Below are 16,424 nucleotides of genomic sequence, written 5' to 3'. Positions count from 1 at the left end.
TACCCTCCTCCACCACTAGACTCAACCAGGTACTATATCCTACCCTCCTCCTCCACTAGACTCAACCAGGTACTATATCCTACCCTCCTCCTCCACTAGACTCAACCAGGTACTATATCCTACCCTCCTCCACCACTAGACTCAACCAGGTACTATATCCTACCCTCCTCCTCCACTAGACTCAACCAGGTACTATATCCTACCCTCCTCCACCACTAGACTCAACCAGGTACTATATCCTACCCTCCTCCACCACTAGACTCAACCAGGTACTATATCCTACCCTCCTCCACCACTAGACTCAACCAGGTACTATATCCTACCCTCCTCCTCCACTAGACTCAACCAGGTACTATATCCTACCCTCCTCCACCACTAGACTCAACCAGGTACTATATCCTACCCTCCTACTCCACTAGACTCAACCAGGTACTATATCCTACCCTCCTCCTCCACTAGACTCAACCAGGTACTATATCCTACCCTCCTCCACCACTAGACTCAACCAGGTACTATATCCTACCTTCCTCCTCCACTAGACTCAACCAGGTACTATATCCTACCTTCCTCCTCCACTAGACTCAACCAGGTACTATATCCTACCTTCCTCCTCCACTAGACTCAACCAGGTACTATATCCTACCTTCCTCCTCCACTAGACTCAACCAGGTACTATATCCTACCCTCCTCCACCACTAGACTCAACCAGGTACTATATCCTACCCTCCTCCTCCACTAGACTCAACCAGGTACTATATCCTACCCTCCTCCTCCACTAGACTCAACCAGGTACTATATCCTACCCTCCTCCTCCACTAGACTCAACCAGGTACTATATCCTACCCTCCTCCACCACTAGACTCAACCAGGTACTATATCCTACCTTCCTCCTCCACTAGACTCAACCAGGTACTATATCCTACCTTCCTCCTCCACTAGACTCAACCAGGTACTATATCCTACCTTCCTCCTCCACTAGACTCAACCAGGTACTATATCCTACCCTCCTCCACTAGACTCAACCAGGTACTATATCCTACCCTCCTCCTCCACTAGACTCAACCAGGTACTATATCCTACCCTCCTCCACTAGACTCAACCAGGTACTATATCCTACCCTCCTCCACCACTAGACTCAACCAGGTACTATATCCTACCCTCCACCACTAGACTCAACCAGGTACTATATCCTACCTTCCTCCTCCACTAGACTCAACCAGGTACTATATCCTACCTTCCTCCTCCACTAGACTCAACCAGGTACTATATCCTACCCTCCTCCTCCACTAGACTCAACCAGGTACTATATCCTACCTTCCTCCTCCACTAGACTCAACCAGGTACTATATCCTATAGTACCTGGTTGAGGTATTATAGGATTCGCGCAGTGTACTGGCCACTTGAGCTTGTAGATCAGCTATTTTCACTCGTTTTATTTGTTCAATTTAATGGGATTTCTTTTGTTCTTTCATTTCATGATTTTCATCATCATTGAATTTTGGTTTTTAATTCATGAAAAGTATTGCTTTTTGGGGATTTAATTTTAATGTTTTGAAATGGTAAAAATGTAAAACCAAATGTAGGAAACAAAACATTTAGGGACCCATATCAATGTGTCAGCGACCCACAAATGGGACTACCCTCCTCCACCAATAGACTCAATCAGGTACTATATACTCAGAAATTCAGAAATTATGCCAGAAATTAGAACATCCAATCCGCTGCGCAGATGCAGCATAGATTTTTAGAGTTAGAGATAGAGTTTTAAGATGGCACTTAATTTTTTCAGCTCCATTGCCGTAGATATAGGTCAATTGAAGCCTTACCGCTATTGCCGTTGATTAATGGCAATTGCGCTTTTATAGTGCATTCGATCGATCGAGCCATAATGCTACTTACATTAGCTGGTTAAATAGCTATATGTTGTTAGCACAGCACTGGATCGCCCATCTTAAATCGTCGTCGCCATACTAATCCATTCTATCTGTTTCTTTCAATCGCATGTATCTCCTATTCCTTGTCCCAGATGGCATTTTAGTCAAAACAACGTTTCTTTGACGGCACAGAGCCGGCGATGTCGAGCTCTCCAGTGCCCCGGTTTGGATACCATATTGTAAACAAGGCCTGTCCACGCTCTGTTCTGTGCACCAAACAGGTCGGGCAGTTGCCTAGCAACCGGGCCATTGCAAAAAACTTTTAGCGAGACCGCTTTATATGGATAAAAAGAAAAAACTCAAGACTTCCGCATAGCATAGACGTCTATAGCAGCCAATCATCTATCCCTATTTTCTTTCTCTCTCTTTGCTCAGGAGGGGCAGCTGCAAAGTCACGAGGGCAAACTGAAGCAGATGAGCCTGGAGCTGGAGGAACACCGGAAGAACACCATGCCTGATCCCAAGAGCCGCGAGTGGGAGGAGTCCCGTCTCAAGGAGCATTACCTCACGTATGAGGTACGAGGCCAAGCAGCAGCAGCACACGTTGCTGTGCTTTGATACCCCGGTCCGGTGCTTTGATACCGGTCCGGTGCTTTGATACCCCGGTCCGGTGCTTTGATACCCCGGTCCGGTGCTCTGATACCCCGGTCCGGTGCTTTGATACCCCGGTCCGGTGCTTTGATACCGGTCCGGTGCTTTGATACCCCGGTCCGGTGCTTTGATACCCCGGTCCGGTGCTTTGATACCCCGGTCCGGTGCTTTGATACCCCGGTCCGGTGCTCTGATACCCCGGTCCGGTGCTCTGATACCCCGGTCCGGTGCTCTGATACCCCGGTCCGGTGCTTTGATACCCCGGTCCGGTGCTTTGATACCCCGGTCCGGTGCTTTGATACCCCGGTCCGGTGCTTTGATACCCCGGTCCGGTGCTTTGATACCCCGGTCCGGTGCTCTGATACCCCGGTCCGGTGCTTTGATACCCCGGTCCGGTGCTTTGATACCCCGGTCCGGTGCTCTGATACCCCGGTCCGGTGCTCTGATACCCCGGTCCGGTGCTTTGATACCCCGGTCCGGTGCTCTGATACCCCGGTCCGGTGCTTTGATACCCCGGTCCGGTGCTCTGATACCCCGGTCCGGTGCTTTGATACCCCGGTCCGGTGCTTTGATACCCCGGTCCGGTGCTCTGATACCCCGGTCCGGTGCTCTGATACCCCGGTCCGGTGCTTTGATACCGGTCCGGTGCTCTGATACCCCGGTCCGGTGCTCTGATACCCCGGTCCGGTGCTCTGATACCCCGGTCCGGTGCTCTGATACCCCGGTCCGGTGCTTTGATACCCCGGTCCGGTGCTCTGATACCGGTCCGGTGCTTTGATACCCCGGTCCGGTGCTTTGATACCCCGGTCCGGTGCTTTGATACCCCGGTCCGGTGCTTTGATACCCCGGTCCGGTGCTTTGATACCCCGGTCCGGTGCTTTGATACCCCGGTCCGGTGCTCTGATACCCCGGTCCGGTGCTTTGATACCCCGGTCCGGTGCTTTGATACCCCGGTCCGGTGCTTTGATACCCCGGTCCGGTGCTTTGATACCCCGGTCCGGTGCTCTGATACCCCGGTCCGGTGCTCTGATACCCCGGTCCGGTGCTTTGATACCCCGGTCCGGTGCTCTGATACCCCGGTCCGGTGCTTTGATACCCCGGTCCGGTGCTCTGATACCCCGGTCCGGTGCTTTGATACCCCGGTCCGGTGCTCTGATACCCCGGTCCGGTGCTCTGATACCCCGGTCCGGTGCTTTGATACCCCGGTCCGGTGCTCTGATACCGGTCCGGTGCTCTGATACCCCGGTCCGGTGCTTTGATACCCCGGTCCGGTGCTCTGATACCGGTCCGGTGCTCTGATACCCCGGTCCGGTGCTTTGATACCCCGGTCCGCTGCTCTGATACCCCGGTCCGGTGCTTTGATACCCCGGTCCGGTGCTTCTCAAAAACCTTTTGAACCCGTTCAGGACGGGAACCCCTTTTGGTCGTTGAAGCATTGTTATACTTTAGCTATTGAAAAATAGCAGATCTATATATATATATATATATATATATATATATATATATATATATATATATATATATATATATAGCTCTGAGAGTGTACAAAAGGGAAACGAATGGACCTGTAAACGGTGGCACCAAACACACACTGTGCAGTCCAGCTGAGTCAGAGCACATGGGGGTGGCGAGAGCTAGCGATCTCTGAAAGACGCATAATTTATTGTAAGGAGGGGAGATAGTTAGAGCCAGCACCGTTTAGATGAGAGAGTTGTGACAACTCTGTTCACTCCATGGGGCCAGTCCCATTGCGGCTCATGGACTTATATTGGCGAAGTGCTAGGCGAAGTGTGACAAAGTCCTCGACTGGAAGTTGGCAGAATGCACTGGACTCAGGCAACAGCCCAGCTTTATTGATTTTAAATACCTTTATTTTAGTGCGTGAGTATTTTAGTTGTCTGTAAAAACAAGACAGTTGTCATGTTGCACACATGTTGCACACATGCCGAAAATTGCAAACCAGCCAATTTGGAAAGGGTGCACTCGGTTTCACCAACGGAAGCGTGCGCAGCCTGAAGCTGACTTGTGCCGCGAGGGCACCGCCGAGCGAGCTTAGGCAAGCGAGTCGCCGTGCCCCCATGACTTTTTAGTGTCTTTTAGCCTAAATGTCTGACTGTCTCGTGCTGTTCACATTTCAGCGAAGAAGAACGAAGAAAGTATTCAATCAAGTGAGCCAAACTATATTGTTCATGACCATTGTTGGTATAGTCGTGGTGTGGACTGAAGTCATTGTGCTTGGTGTGAAAAGCGGAAGGGTCCATTTTGGTTCTATTTGTACTGTTAATGTAACGTTACATGTATTTTAATCTCAGATTTACAGAATATAATCTCAGATTTACAGAACAGGTGAGGGTCGATGTGGAACCTCCTCAAGGAACCCCTGTTCCCCCCCCCAATTTGCCTTTCTTTTTTTATCTAACCCCCGAGCTAACATTTCCACCTCTCCCATCCCTTCTTCCCCGCTCACAGAAGACTCGCTACGAGACCTACATCAACCTGCTGCAGGCCAAGCTCCGAGCCGAGACGGACGACCTGGAGAAGATCGAGGCCAGCGTGATGAGCAGCCTGTTCGCAGAGGGAGGAGGCCACGCCGGGCGCGAGGGACACCTCCGCAAGACGCAGTCGTCCCCGTCCATCAGCCAGACTCACGGGGGGCTCAATGGGAAGGCTGCGGGACGCACTGCCCCGGGACAGAGGAGTTGAGAAGGAGGAGGGGGAGGCAGAAATCAACCCCCATCTACATAAACAAAACGAAAGACAGCTGCCATCCTGACCTGTAGTGGCCAACATAGCTTGAATCTGCATCATTAGAGGGTTTTTGTGTTGTTGTTTTTTTGGTAGCTCCTAAGAAACTCTGCATCTTCACACCCCTGTCTCTGTTCTTTTTAGACTTAAGACATACTTATGGACGTTGAAGGCAGGTAGATGGAGGAAGAGAAAGGACTACAACTACTTGTCTCTCTAGAGTTGATCAACCTTTGTAGTTAATTTGTGTTTGAGCAAAGATTTGTGTTTGAGCATTTTAGACGAAAAACATTCCCCTGATTCCAGGCCATTTGACCTCGGTTTCTTCCATTTTATAAATTGCACATTATATCCATTATCATGATCAAACGTCAGTATTATTTTTGAAGAACAACATATAATTAATTGTTTTTTGTGAAATGTGTCTTTTGACACGAGCAGCACGAGCACTTGGATTGCCATCTAAATATGAGGACAATTGCGCTGCGTCACTCACACGGCACTAATGGGTTAAACGCAGGATGTGCGTCGCCCGAAAGCTTCGGGAGCGTCTCCGTGGGGACGCTGTCCTTGTCCGTCCAATCTAGCCGGTGTCGAGTTGTGATAGGTCCAGGGGGTGGAGGTGATACTGTAGCATTTAGGCCTCTTTCACTCACCGGCGCACATTTGACTACTCACAGGCCTGTGTGTGCGTCTGTGTGTGCGTGCGTGCATGGACTACATCATGACATTTCAGTCCCAGCGCCGCAGCAGAAAAAAAAGGAATCTGAACGTTCAGAAGTATGAACTCATGCAAGGATATTGTGTGTAGCCTATTTATTTATTTATTTTATTTTTGAGTTTATTATTTTGTTTATTCTCTCTCTTTTTTTTTTTTCTTTTTTTTTTTAAATCTTTTTTATTTATCCAGGGAAAGGATTTGCTGAGCACGCATTGAGTCTTCTCCAGCAATGCCTGCTTCACAACTCTACGGGCCTGGAAGCTGGCCCCGCCTGTGCAGTCAGTCCACCATTATGAGCGTTGGGCGGAGCTCCCCTGAACAGCTCGCTCGAGGACACCAACGGCGGTCATGGAAGGAGAGAGCGGTACTCCTTCACGTTTACACATGTAGGTTATCCCCCTGACTCAACCCTGTGGCCTTTTCTTTTTGTCACAAGGCCACCTCTCCGAACTGCAAGCTCCCACACTGTATTTATTTACGCCCTCCCCCCAGTCTGCATTCTTCCACAGAGCGCTGAGCTTCACCTGACTCCAACAGCTGAGTGAAAGGGAGGAACAACGTTCCGTTTTCACCGTTTACCGCTCGTGTCATTTTTAATGTACAGTGACTGGTGCCCGGCTAGAAAATATCTGTACTGTAACAATGTGTAGATCAAAGGAGATTACCGATGACTGGGATGAAGTACAGAACAGAAAAAATATTTGAGTGTGACGCTTTTCATTGGGCTGTGTGTGTGTGTGTGTGTGTGTGTGTGTGTGTGTGTGTGTGTGTGTGTGTGTGTGTGTGTGTGTGTGTGTGTGTGTGTGTGTGTGTGTGTGTGTGTGTGTGTGTGTGTGTGTGTGTGTGTGTGTGTGTGTGTGTGTGTGTGTGTGTGTGTGTTGTAGAGGCAATATAGAATTAAAATGAAATGAGCATTGTTATCCAAATAAAATCATGGATTCTCAGTAGCCTGTTTGATTAGCAATGGACAGTATGGCTTTCTGTGGCACAACCGCACAGACGATCACATTTCAAACAGTTCTTCAAAGTATCAAAAGGTACCCTCAGCCTGCTATAGGGGTACAACAATCCCGCTTCTTTACTGTTTGTTTATACTGATTCTGAGACAAAGACATATCCCGTGGCTTTGTTTCAAGAGCTACTTACGAGTTCTTACGAGGGACGAGCCACCGTGTTGGAGGGACAATGAGCAAAGACATGGGCATTATTACTGTACAACCCATCCTTTAGTCAAACGTGATATTTCACTTTTGGTCCTTTTATCGTCTACTCGGGCTATTGTGAACACTAAAGGCAATTTTTTATTTGATATTCATTGTGGCTGCTCCACCCCCTTCATATAAATACCTATCGTAACTTCAACTTAATTTTAACCATGTTAGATGCCCATGTTTTTTTTGTCTCCTCCTGCCTCCACCTTTATTCTTAAAAAAAAAAAAAATATTAAAAAAATATTAAAACTGTAACTGAAAAAAACACATTAGAAGGCATCAGTCACCAGAAAAGGACGGGTGTTTTCGATGAATCTATCATGGTTAAAATGAAGTTTGAAGCTACAATGGGTTTGTATAGGAAGGGGGCGGGGCAGCTAAAATGAATATCAAATATCTAAATACTGAATCAAGCAACGTAAAAACTGTCCGGGGTGTTCACATAAGCCTGAGTAGACGATACATTTTGTTTTATGTAAAATATTAAATTTGGCATTTTCTTTGTTCTATCGTGGAGAAAAAGGTGATGACATTACAGCATTCTGTTGTTACAAGACAGCTTTCACAATTATCACTCTCATTATAAACTCTCCAAATACTTGTGTTTTCAACTGGTACAGAAGCAACAGTGTTAATTGCGAACGCAGTGAGCACTAACTATGAGACCCTGCAGATCATGTCTGTGTGTCTGTTTGTGTCTGTCCCGCTGTTACACCACCCGCCCGCCACCAGAGGGCGCAGCTGTATCACACACACAAAAAAAACACACACACACACACACACACACACACACACACACCTTAACTTAAAAAAACTTAACTTTAAAAAAAACTTAACTTAAAAAAAATCTTAAAAAAACCCAAATATGTACAAGCTGCGTTCGCTTCCCGCGTTTGCGCGTCTTACTTGTATAATGGTGCTGCATGGGTTCTCAAGGTTTTTGGCTGGGGACCCCCCGAAAATTATTTGGCCATGTCTTGCGACCCCCGCCCCGCCCCGCCCCCATCCCCACCACCAATACAAATTGGCCGCTACAATGACCTTAATAATAGAGAAAATACATCATAAATAAATACTGAAACCAGATATCCACAGCATGCACTATGTGTACTATGTAAACTCAACATTTCCATTTTCCAGCCATTCAGTTTTTTTGGTTTGGAGACCCGAGGGGTCGTGACCCCCATGTTGAGAACCCCTGCTGTACATGATATATTTTTAAGATAAAGCTATTCTCAATCATTGCAATTCTCCTCTTGCACAAAGTCTAGTAAGGGGCGGAGTCTAGCCAAGTACACAGGCCGGGGCTTCCGCTTTACTTCCGCGTCTATGCAAAACAGATGGAGAATTCCTTCAGTATAATCATAGCTTTATTCCGATACTGTTAACTAAGCTAAATTGTTCGTTTTAGTTGTACTTTTTTTTGTCCAAGTCTGTGTTTATGTTGTTAATGTACGTACCGTTCGTTTTCATCGTTTGTTTTGTCAGTTTCTCAGTTATTTAGTTTTAAGTGTAGTAACGTAGCCAGTCAGTCAGCCAGCTACAAGCTACCACTGGGTAACTGGTCCGGTGCCGGCCGGTCGCCACAATTCCATCTCGCCCCAGCTTTTTTCCGCCGACCCAGAGACTCGCTGTTAGCACTGGACCAGGGCTAAGGTTAGGCATAGTTTTACTGGGGGTAGGTTTAAGAATAGGGTTAGGTTTAGGCATCGTTTTACTGAGGTGTACTACTTCGTTCAGCCATGGCTGCCGCAGCTGTGTTCTTCTACACAAGATGCTTGGACGAACTGCCAAAAATGAAAGTGACTGATGTCCACAGAATCGCAAAGGCGAGCAGTAAAGCTTCAACATCGTTATTGGACAAAGGGTTTAGGTTGTATGTCTCCAGTTATGTATTCAACTATGAAGGTAAGTCACGTTCATTTTCCCTTTCAAGTTGCATTGACAGCATACAATGAACACTAACACATGAGTCTTGGTCAATCTATGTTATTTATCTTGTCATATTTTATGTCTGACAGTTTCAAATAAAGACAAGCTGACAGGAGAAGTCAGCATCAGAGCCTGTTGCTACAGGTCACTGAAGAAGAACGAGAAGCCTCACAGTTTAAGTGTAGGGTGAAATCTAGGGATGGTGCAGTGTTGGGTTAGGGCTCCAGACTAACGTTTTAGTTGGTTGCACTGGTGCACCCATCTTTTTCATGTACATAAGACATCACCAGTACAGCATTTAGTTAAGGAGTCTTCAACGTTTTTCAGGCCAATGAGGCCCCCACTACATACAGTATTGTATAAAATTGTGTTGCAGATTAAACATTTTCATAGATAGCTTCATAGATTTATTTGACAGCACTACACTACACAAATATAACATTCATATTTTCAGACAGTTAACCACTTAAATCCTCAAAAACGTGTTCTTAGTCTGCTTTTTTGTGCCCCCTACAACAAACAAACCTCTTTGCTGAAAATAGCTGATCTACAAGCTCACAACATCTCACGGTGCGAGTGTTATCGAGCCTGTAGATCTGCTATTTCAGCTAATGCTCCCCTCAGAGGGAATACAAGGGTAAAATACATTCAAATGAAAGGTTCCTATCGCACAAAGATTTGACAGCTCCCATGTAGAAACTCTGAGGAGTCGGACCCCCTGTTAAAGATGCACCTACACATAGACATACCTGCTGAATGTAAGGTGCACTAGTGTGACCAAGTCAAATTTGTAGTTGCACTGTACAGATTTTTGGGTGCATGTTATCCCCAAAATGGGTGCACTCTGGAGCCCTTGTGGTGTTAGTTATTGACTTTTGTCAACTGCCTGCGTTGCCGTTTATGGCCCGTTCACAGCCTAGCTTTCTGTTAATGGCCCGTTCATGGCCTATTTTTCTGTTGATTGCATGTTCTTTAACTTGTTCTTCGTTCAAAGCCTGTTCATGGCAGTGTTCTCTCTACATGGTATGTCTTCTCAATTGTTATGTAAGTATCAAAGCAGTCTTCAACAGGTAAGTTACTGCTGGGTTATCATTGTCTCATTGTCTCATGTGTTACCAAAAGATATTTGAAACATTCAAATTCAATCTATTTTTTCTAATTTAATTTTCCCTCTTTTTTCCCCTCCCTTTAATGTTCAGATTGTCCTGAAACATTCAAAGCCAGTCATAATGACTCGGCATCAGTGTTCGTGTGTCGCTGGAACTGCACTTTGCAACCACATCGTTGCACTCCTGCTGCAGTCTGCTCACTACTCAGAGACAGGTGCCAAAGTTGTCCCCCCCGTCCACAGCTGCACTGAAACTGAGCAACAGTGGCATAAGCCAAGAACCATGGTGAGTTAAATATGGTATATATATATTTATTTTTGTTATGTCATATTTTAGCATAAATCTAAGCACTCCTGAATTAACTCATAGGGGCTTAAACCCGGTCCAGTCGGCCAAATGACCATCATGAAGCCATCGAAGACAAGAACATCGGAAGGAGGAATTCGGTATGTAATTATGTACTGCTGTTTTACGTCTACTGACAATCATAAACAATGACAAGATTATTTTGTTACGCTAATTTTACCTAACTAGAAGGAGTGTGAATACTTTCCGGATGCACTGTATATCAATCTCCTTTTTGTCTCATTATTTGCACTGGTTGCCTGCTACGACACACCTGTCCCTGTACGTGTGCAGAAATACTTCTACAAAGTTCTTGAGTCTAGAAAATGGAGTGTAGAAAATGTGTTGACCAACTAGTGTCACTCATCTGTGTTACAGAAGCACACTCTACAAGGCTCTTGCTGGACCTCTCATTGACCTGTCTGTGCTCAAGGTTGATGAGGCATACAAGAACTTTGACCCCCTGTCCAGGCCATTAGTCTGCACCATGGGGATGTCTGCAGATAGTCCCTTGGTTCACTCCCGATTTGGACCTGTCCTGGCTGGAAGTGTTCTGTCCTACCAACACCCCCCAGTGAAAACACGCTACATACTGCATCATGAAGATGCTCCACCATTCCCCCCACTCCCCCTGGATGATTATAGACTTGACCAGACCAGACCAGACTTTGTTCTAAGTGAACATGAAGAACTTCACATCAAGTCTCTTCAGGTCACGTTTCCTACAGCTCAGAAAATTGAGGAAGCAACAACGGAGCAGAGTGCCAGTTTGGAGTGGAAGACGCTGCGCAAGCAAAGACTGACCTCTTCCAGGTATGGAAACTATTGAATATTTTATTAACGCTTAACGTTTTTTTACTTTTAAATTAGAATACCAAGAACTATATTTCTTTCTAAGCCCTATTTAATACTTTCTCAATCAAGTGTGATTTCTTTCTACGTCCGTGATTAGACATGGTAACGCCTGCTGCCTGCCATGCGACAGTAACTTACGCGACAGTAACTTGTAACTAAGAGGCAAACCAATATTGTTTGTACAGTTTGCTTTGATTTAATAATTGATTGAACAACTATGATTTGATTTGGATGATCATAATAATCATAATGATTTCTGTCAAATAGTACTAATACTAAAAAGATAAAGATCAAGGGAAAAGATACCTTTTTACAGTACAATAATGTTTGCCTCTTCTAAAAAAATGTCATTCTCTTGTATTATATAATATCGCCTCACCCAGGCTTTCCACCACCTCAGAGGCAGGTGGGGCGTTACCATGTCTAATCACGGACGTATAAAGAAATCACGCGTTACACAACAATACCAAAAACAGCTGATCTACAAGCTCATAAGATGACCCTGTGATTATATGAACTGTTGCACTACCTACAGGTTTCGAGAGGCGTGCCATGTTAGGGGGCAGACTTCAGCTACTAATTTGGCTACAAGAATTCTGAGGGGCACCGTACAAACAGCTGACATGAAGAGGGGCCTGGCGATGGAGATGGAGGCAGCAATGGAGTATGCCAAGAGGAAGAACATCAATTATCACCCGTGTGGCCTTGTGATTCACCCTGATGCTCCCTGGCTGGCAGCCTCTCCTGATGGCAAGGTTTTCGATCCTTCTGAGTACCCACCTTTCGGTTTGGTAGAGTTCAAGTGTCCCAATTTATCTAGCTATGTAGACTGCAAGTACATGACCATGAAGAATGGCTCACCGGTCTTGAAGAAACAGCATGCCTACTACTGGCAAGTTCAAGGCCAGCTCCTAATGTCAGGCTTGCATTGGTGTGACTTTGTTGTGTGTGCGCAAGAAGATATTTCTGTAGAAAGAATCTACAGGGATCCAGAGGTGTTCATCAGACTGAAGGGTGACTGGTTTTATTACTATTTTTATATGCAGACCTTTTTAGGAAGGGCATAGCTGATAGTTTGGTGTAGGCAGAAGAGGTGTGTTCTGTACCTATGTTGCACAGTAGCCTGGACACCATTTTCGTCTATGCAACACCCGGCATTCGAACCCCAGGTCTCCCACGTACGCTGGGAAGCATCTTATCCACTAGCCTAAAGGGTAATTTCCGCCACGGGTCTGGTGAGATATTGGGCTTTTAGTCTCTTGAGCCAATTCTGCTACGCTAATAGAGTACCGAAGTCCAGACGTCAATAAAATTGGATCATCTCAGAATCATCTCATAAGAATTGTGGTCCAAAAATAAACTGTCCTGGCGATATTGTCAGGTACGTGGCTCTGTATCGTTTACGATAGTCATTCATTTTTGATACAGTCCGTTTCTGGCGAAATGTTTACTAATTTGTCGGTGTGTAATATTAGTGTGTTAGTGTTTTTTCGCAGTCAGTTGATACTTCCACTATCCATATTAATCAAACCGCCATGCTCTTTGGTTTAATTTGGAATACAGTTCTTATTTATTAAATTATTAAACACGTCTATGGGAATTCAGAATGGGGGAGGGGGACTGACCCAGGTAGGATGCATAAATGACGTCACGACATGGCCAAAACATGGATGGCGCCGCACGTTGAAATCTGCTCTTATAGATCTGCTATTCCCTGCCAATGTTCCCCCGAGAATCGGGATGGTTGGTCTAAAACTCCATCCCCCAGAATTTCTGACACCCTGAGGACGCCCCCTGTTGAAGACCCCTGTACGTTGGGGTCTAGTAGCCTAAGTGTTCAGGTCTTCACTGTGTTGCATTTATTTTTATTGCACTTTATATAAATATGTAATCTTATCTCATTTTCAGCCATTGTATATTATGACATGTTGTGCTTTTGTTCATAAAGTACAGGTTCACATCAGTGTCATATGCCAACATCTTTGTATTATATTAAACTTGACTGTAGGCTACATTTTATATTCTTTGTATTTGTGTTTGTTCTTTCTTGTGTAAATTGGATGTTTGTTGCATGACTTTCAACATTTAGATTTTACAGTGCTGGAAGACATAGTGTTACGAAAATGTAAATGCATAAGTTAAACTCTGCGTATACTTTTGTTTTGGGCAGCGTTACGGCTAGAACATTGCAGTAGCCTAGTGCCTTGATGTGTCATTGTTATTCTGGAAGGGCTTTGCTCCTTATTGTATTTCAAGTGTATTTGGTAGGTTTCCTCTTCCTCCATTTATTGCATTTCTGTCTTCAAAAAATATGAGCAATATGAGCTTGCAAGATCTGCCATTTTTCAATAGCTAAAGTATAACAATGCTTAAAATAAGAAAAGGGGTTTAATGTGATCTTTAGGACTGACTGTCCAGTTATTAAATGTCAATAGACCTTTTCAATCTGTACTAATGGAAACTTTAGCAAAGTTTTCCTTGTGACACTATCATGACAAATGTATTGCAATAAAGTAACAATGTAATTCAAGGATGCCATAGATTTATTATTTACAGGGAAATGAGAACCACTCATGTTTATACAACCCTGTCTCGAGATGATATACTGTACCTGTACTTTCCTTCAAAATAAATGTACGTATTATGATAGACCAGTGGTTTTCCACCAGTGGTCCTTGAGAGGGTTCCAGGTGGTCCCCAGCTAAATGGAGAGTTTCTAATCAAATGAACCTGTACAGCAGTGATACTCAACCTCAGGTCCGCGGGCCACATCAGGCCCGCGGGACCATTATGACTGGCCCACCAATGAAAATCTAAAAAAAAGAAGAAAAAAAAATCTGGAAAATGAAATAAAAATAAATAAATTTGAATGAAGTTATCTTTAATTACATTATTATAAGTAATACTATTAGAGTTGTACTATTACTCGAACGAAAATAAAAGCTTGGGGGGGGGGGGGGAGATGCAATGCAAATGAAAGACATATACTGTGTATCCCTATTCCCTGACATAATTTTATAGCTAAACGGACAGAATTCTATTTTATTTGAATGATGAAACCCAGCTGCCATTAATAGTTGGAAATTGCGGAAATTGCGGAAATGGAAATTGCGGAAATGGTGTAAATGGAAATTGCGGAAATTGCGGAAATTGCGGAAATGGTGGAAATGGAAATTGCGGAAATGGAAATTGAGGAAATTGCGGAAATGGTAATTGCGGAAATTGCTCTTCACTTATAGCTATCTATTTTCAGGTAGATTGTTTTATTTTACTCAGTCAGCCATATCACTACTCATTTTTTTTCATGAAAAAGGTCATAGCTGGGTAATCTATTTTCAGGTAAATTGTGTTTATTGTATTTTATTTTACTCAGCCATAACAATTTATTTTCTGTTAACCAACTTGCTGGCTGGCAGGCAGGCAGACAGCTACTCATAGACAGGCAGACAGACAGACAGCTACTCATGGAGAATTGGACAGGCAGGCAGTCAGACAGCTACTCATAGACAGGCAGACAGACAGCTACTCATGGACAATTGGACAGGCAGGCAGGCAGACAGACAGCTACTCATAGACAGGCAGGCAGACAGCTACTCATAGACAGGCAGACAGTAAGACAGCTACTCATTGACAGACAGACAAATAACTACTCATGGACAGACAGACAGACAGGCAGGCAGGCAGGCAGGCAAAGAGCTACTCATGTTATGTTATTATGTTATTATAACAGCTACTCATGTTATGTGCAATAATTTGTGCAGTTATGGAAACAGCTCTTTGTGTTTATGCAAGAAAATGTAACACATTTATTTATTTACATATTGTGTGCATGCACATTGTACTTTGATACATTTTGCGAAAATAAAGCAATTGAAAGAGAGAAGTTATCAAGTATCATTAATGTCGTAATTTTATCTACTGGCCCCTGGCCCCTTGCCATTTTTGTAATGTGGCCCACAGGTAAATCTATTTGAGTATCCCTGACTTAGCTGATCCCATAACATAGTTGTGTGGGTTCAGAAGCTTGTCACGAATGTTCATTTGGTGCGGGCGGGGGCCCACTGTGTGCGGTCTGTGTGTGGCGGACGTAGAGCAGAGCGGGGGCCCGGGGCCCCTGCGTGCGGTCTGCATGATGTGGCCGAGGGCCACTAACTAAACGACACAGAGCGGGAGCACGCTGCTGCAGCCCCCAGCGGTCAACCTCATGCCCCCGAGAGGAGAAACGATGTGGTCACGACAAGACGACATGCATGGGAACAACAAGGGCCCGCTGCAGAGGAACGGCAGGGGCGCACACGCCAAGAGAGAGAGAGAGAGAGACAGAGAGAGAGAGACAGAGAGAGAGAGACAGAGAGAGAGAGAGAGAGAGAGAGAGAGAGACAGAGAGAGAGAGGGAGAGACAGAGAGAGAGAGGGACAGAGAGAGAGGGAGAGACAGAGAGAGAGAGAGAGAGGGAGAGACAGAGAGAGGGAGAGACAGAGAGAGCTGAAAGATGTAAGCAGTGTTTAAATAGGAGTGGAAAAGAGGTGAAGGAAATTGCGAAATTGCGGAAATTGAAAATTGCGGAAATTGCGGAAATTGGAAATTGCGGAAATTGCGGAAATTGCGGAAATTGCAAATTGCAAATTGTTGAAATGAGACATTCACATAATGTAAAGTACTTTCTACTTTTAGAAGTTTACGGTCTTTTTGATACCAATACTTAATTATTTGGAGCCTACTTTTAATCAAGTACATTTTGAATTCCAGACTTTTACGTACTTGTGACAGAGTAAGTAAAAAATGTACTTTTTTATACCACTGGACTTCCATAATTGCAGCACAAAGATGACTCATATTTATAATGTCATGTTTAGATACAGATATAGTGCCGCCCATCGTCCAACTGCTCATTTATGGCAAACTAAAAACTGCACACCGTGAAATTCTTTAGTGACGGTTTGTCCTAGCCTGGGTAAACCCACGCCCCCTGCTGGACAAC

At 44.9% G+C, this 16,424-nt stretch overlaps 1 protein-coding gene and 1 long non-coding RNA gene across 2 annotated transcripts in view; both read left to right on the top strand.

Annotated features, from left to right (window-relative positions):
- Nucleotides 1-5,585, top strand: part of psd2 (pleckstrin and Sec7 domain containing 2) — a 43,506-nt gene extending 37,921 nt beyond the window's left edge. The window contains exons 13-14 of the mRNA XM_080773817.1: nt 2,310-2,450; nt 4,995-5,585. Of these exons, the coding sequence (XP_080629943.1) occupies nt 2,310-2,450; nt 4,995-5,228 (375 nt within the window). The 3' untranslated portion in view covers nt 5,229-5,585. The remainder of the gene's footprint in view (nt 1-2,309; nt 2,451-4,994) is intronic.
- Nucleotides 5,586-10,390: 4,805 nt separating this feature from the next.
- On the top strand, nt 10,391-11,090 carry LOC308322742. The gene is made up of 3 exons (XR_013964749.1): nt 10,391-10,528; nt 10,613-10,689; nt 10,967-11,090. It is a non-coding gene; the product is annotated as an uncharacterized lncRNA (long non-coding RNA).
- Nucleotides 11,091-16,424: the final 5,334 nt, after the last annotated feature.

This window comes from Protomyctophum bolini, assembly GCF_963924005.1.
Source record: "Protomyctophum bolini genome assembly, chromosome: 10".
NCBI classification, from domain to species: Eukaryota; Metazoa; Chordata; class Actinopteri; order Myctophiformes; family Myctophidae; genus Protomyctophum; species Protomyctophum bolini.
Note: the sequence above shows the minus strand (reverse complement) of the source record. Positions and strands in the feature narration are given on the sequence as shown.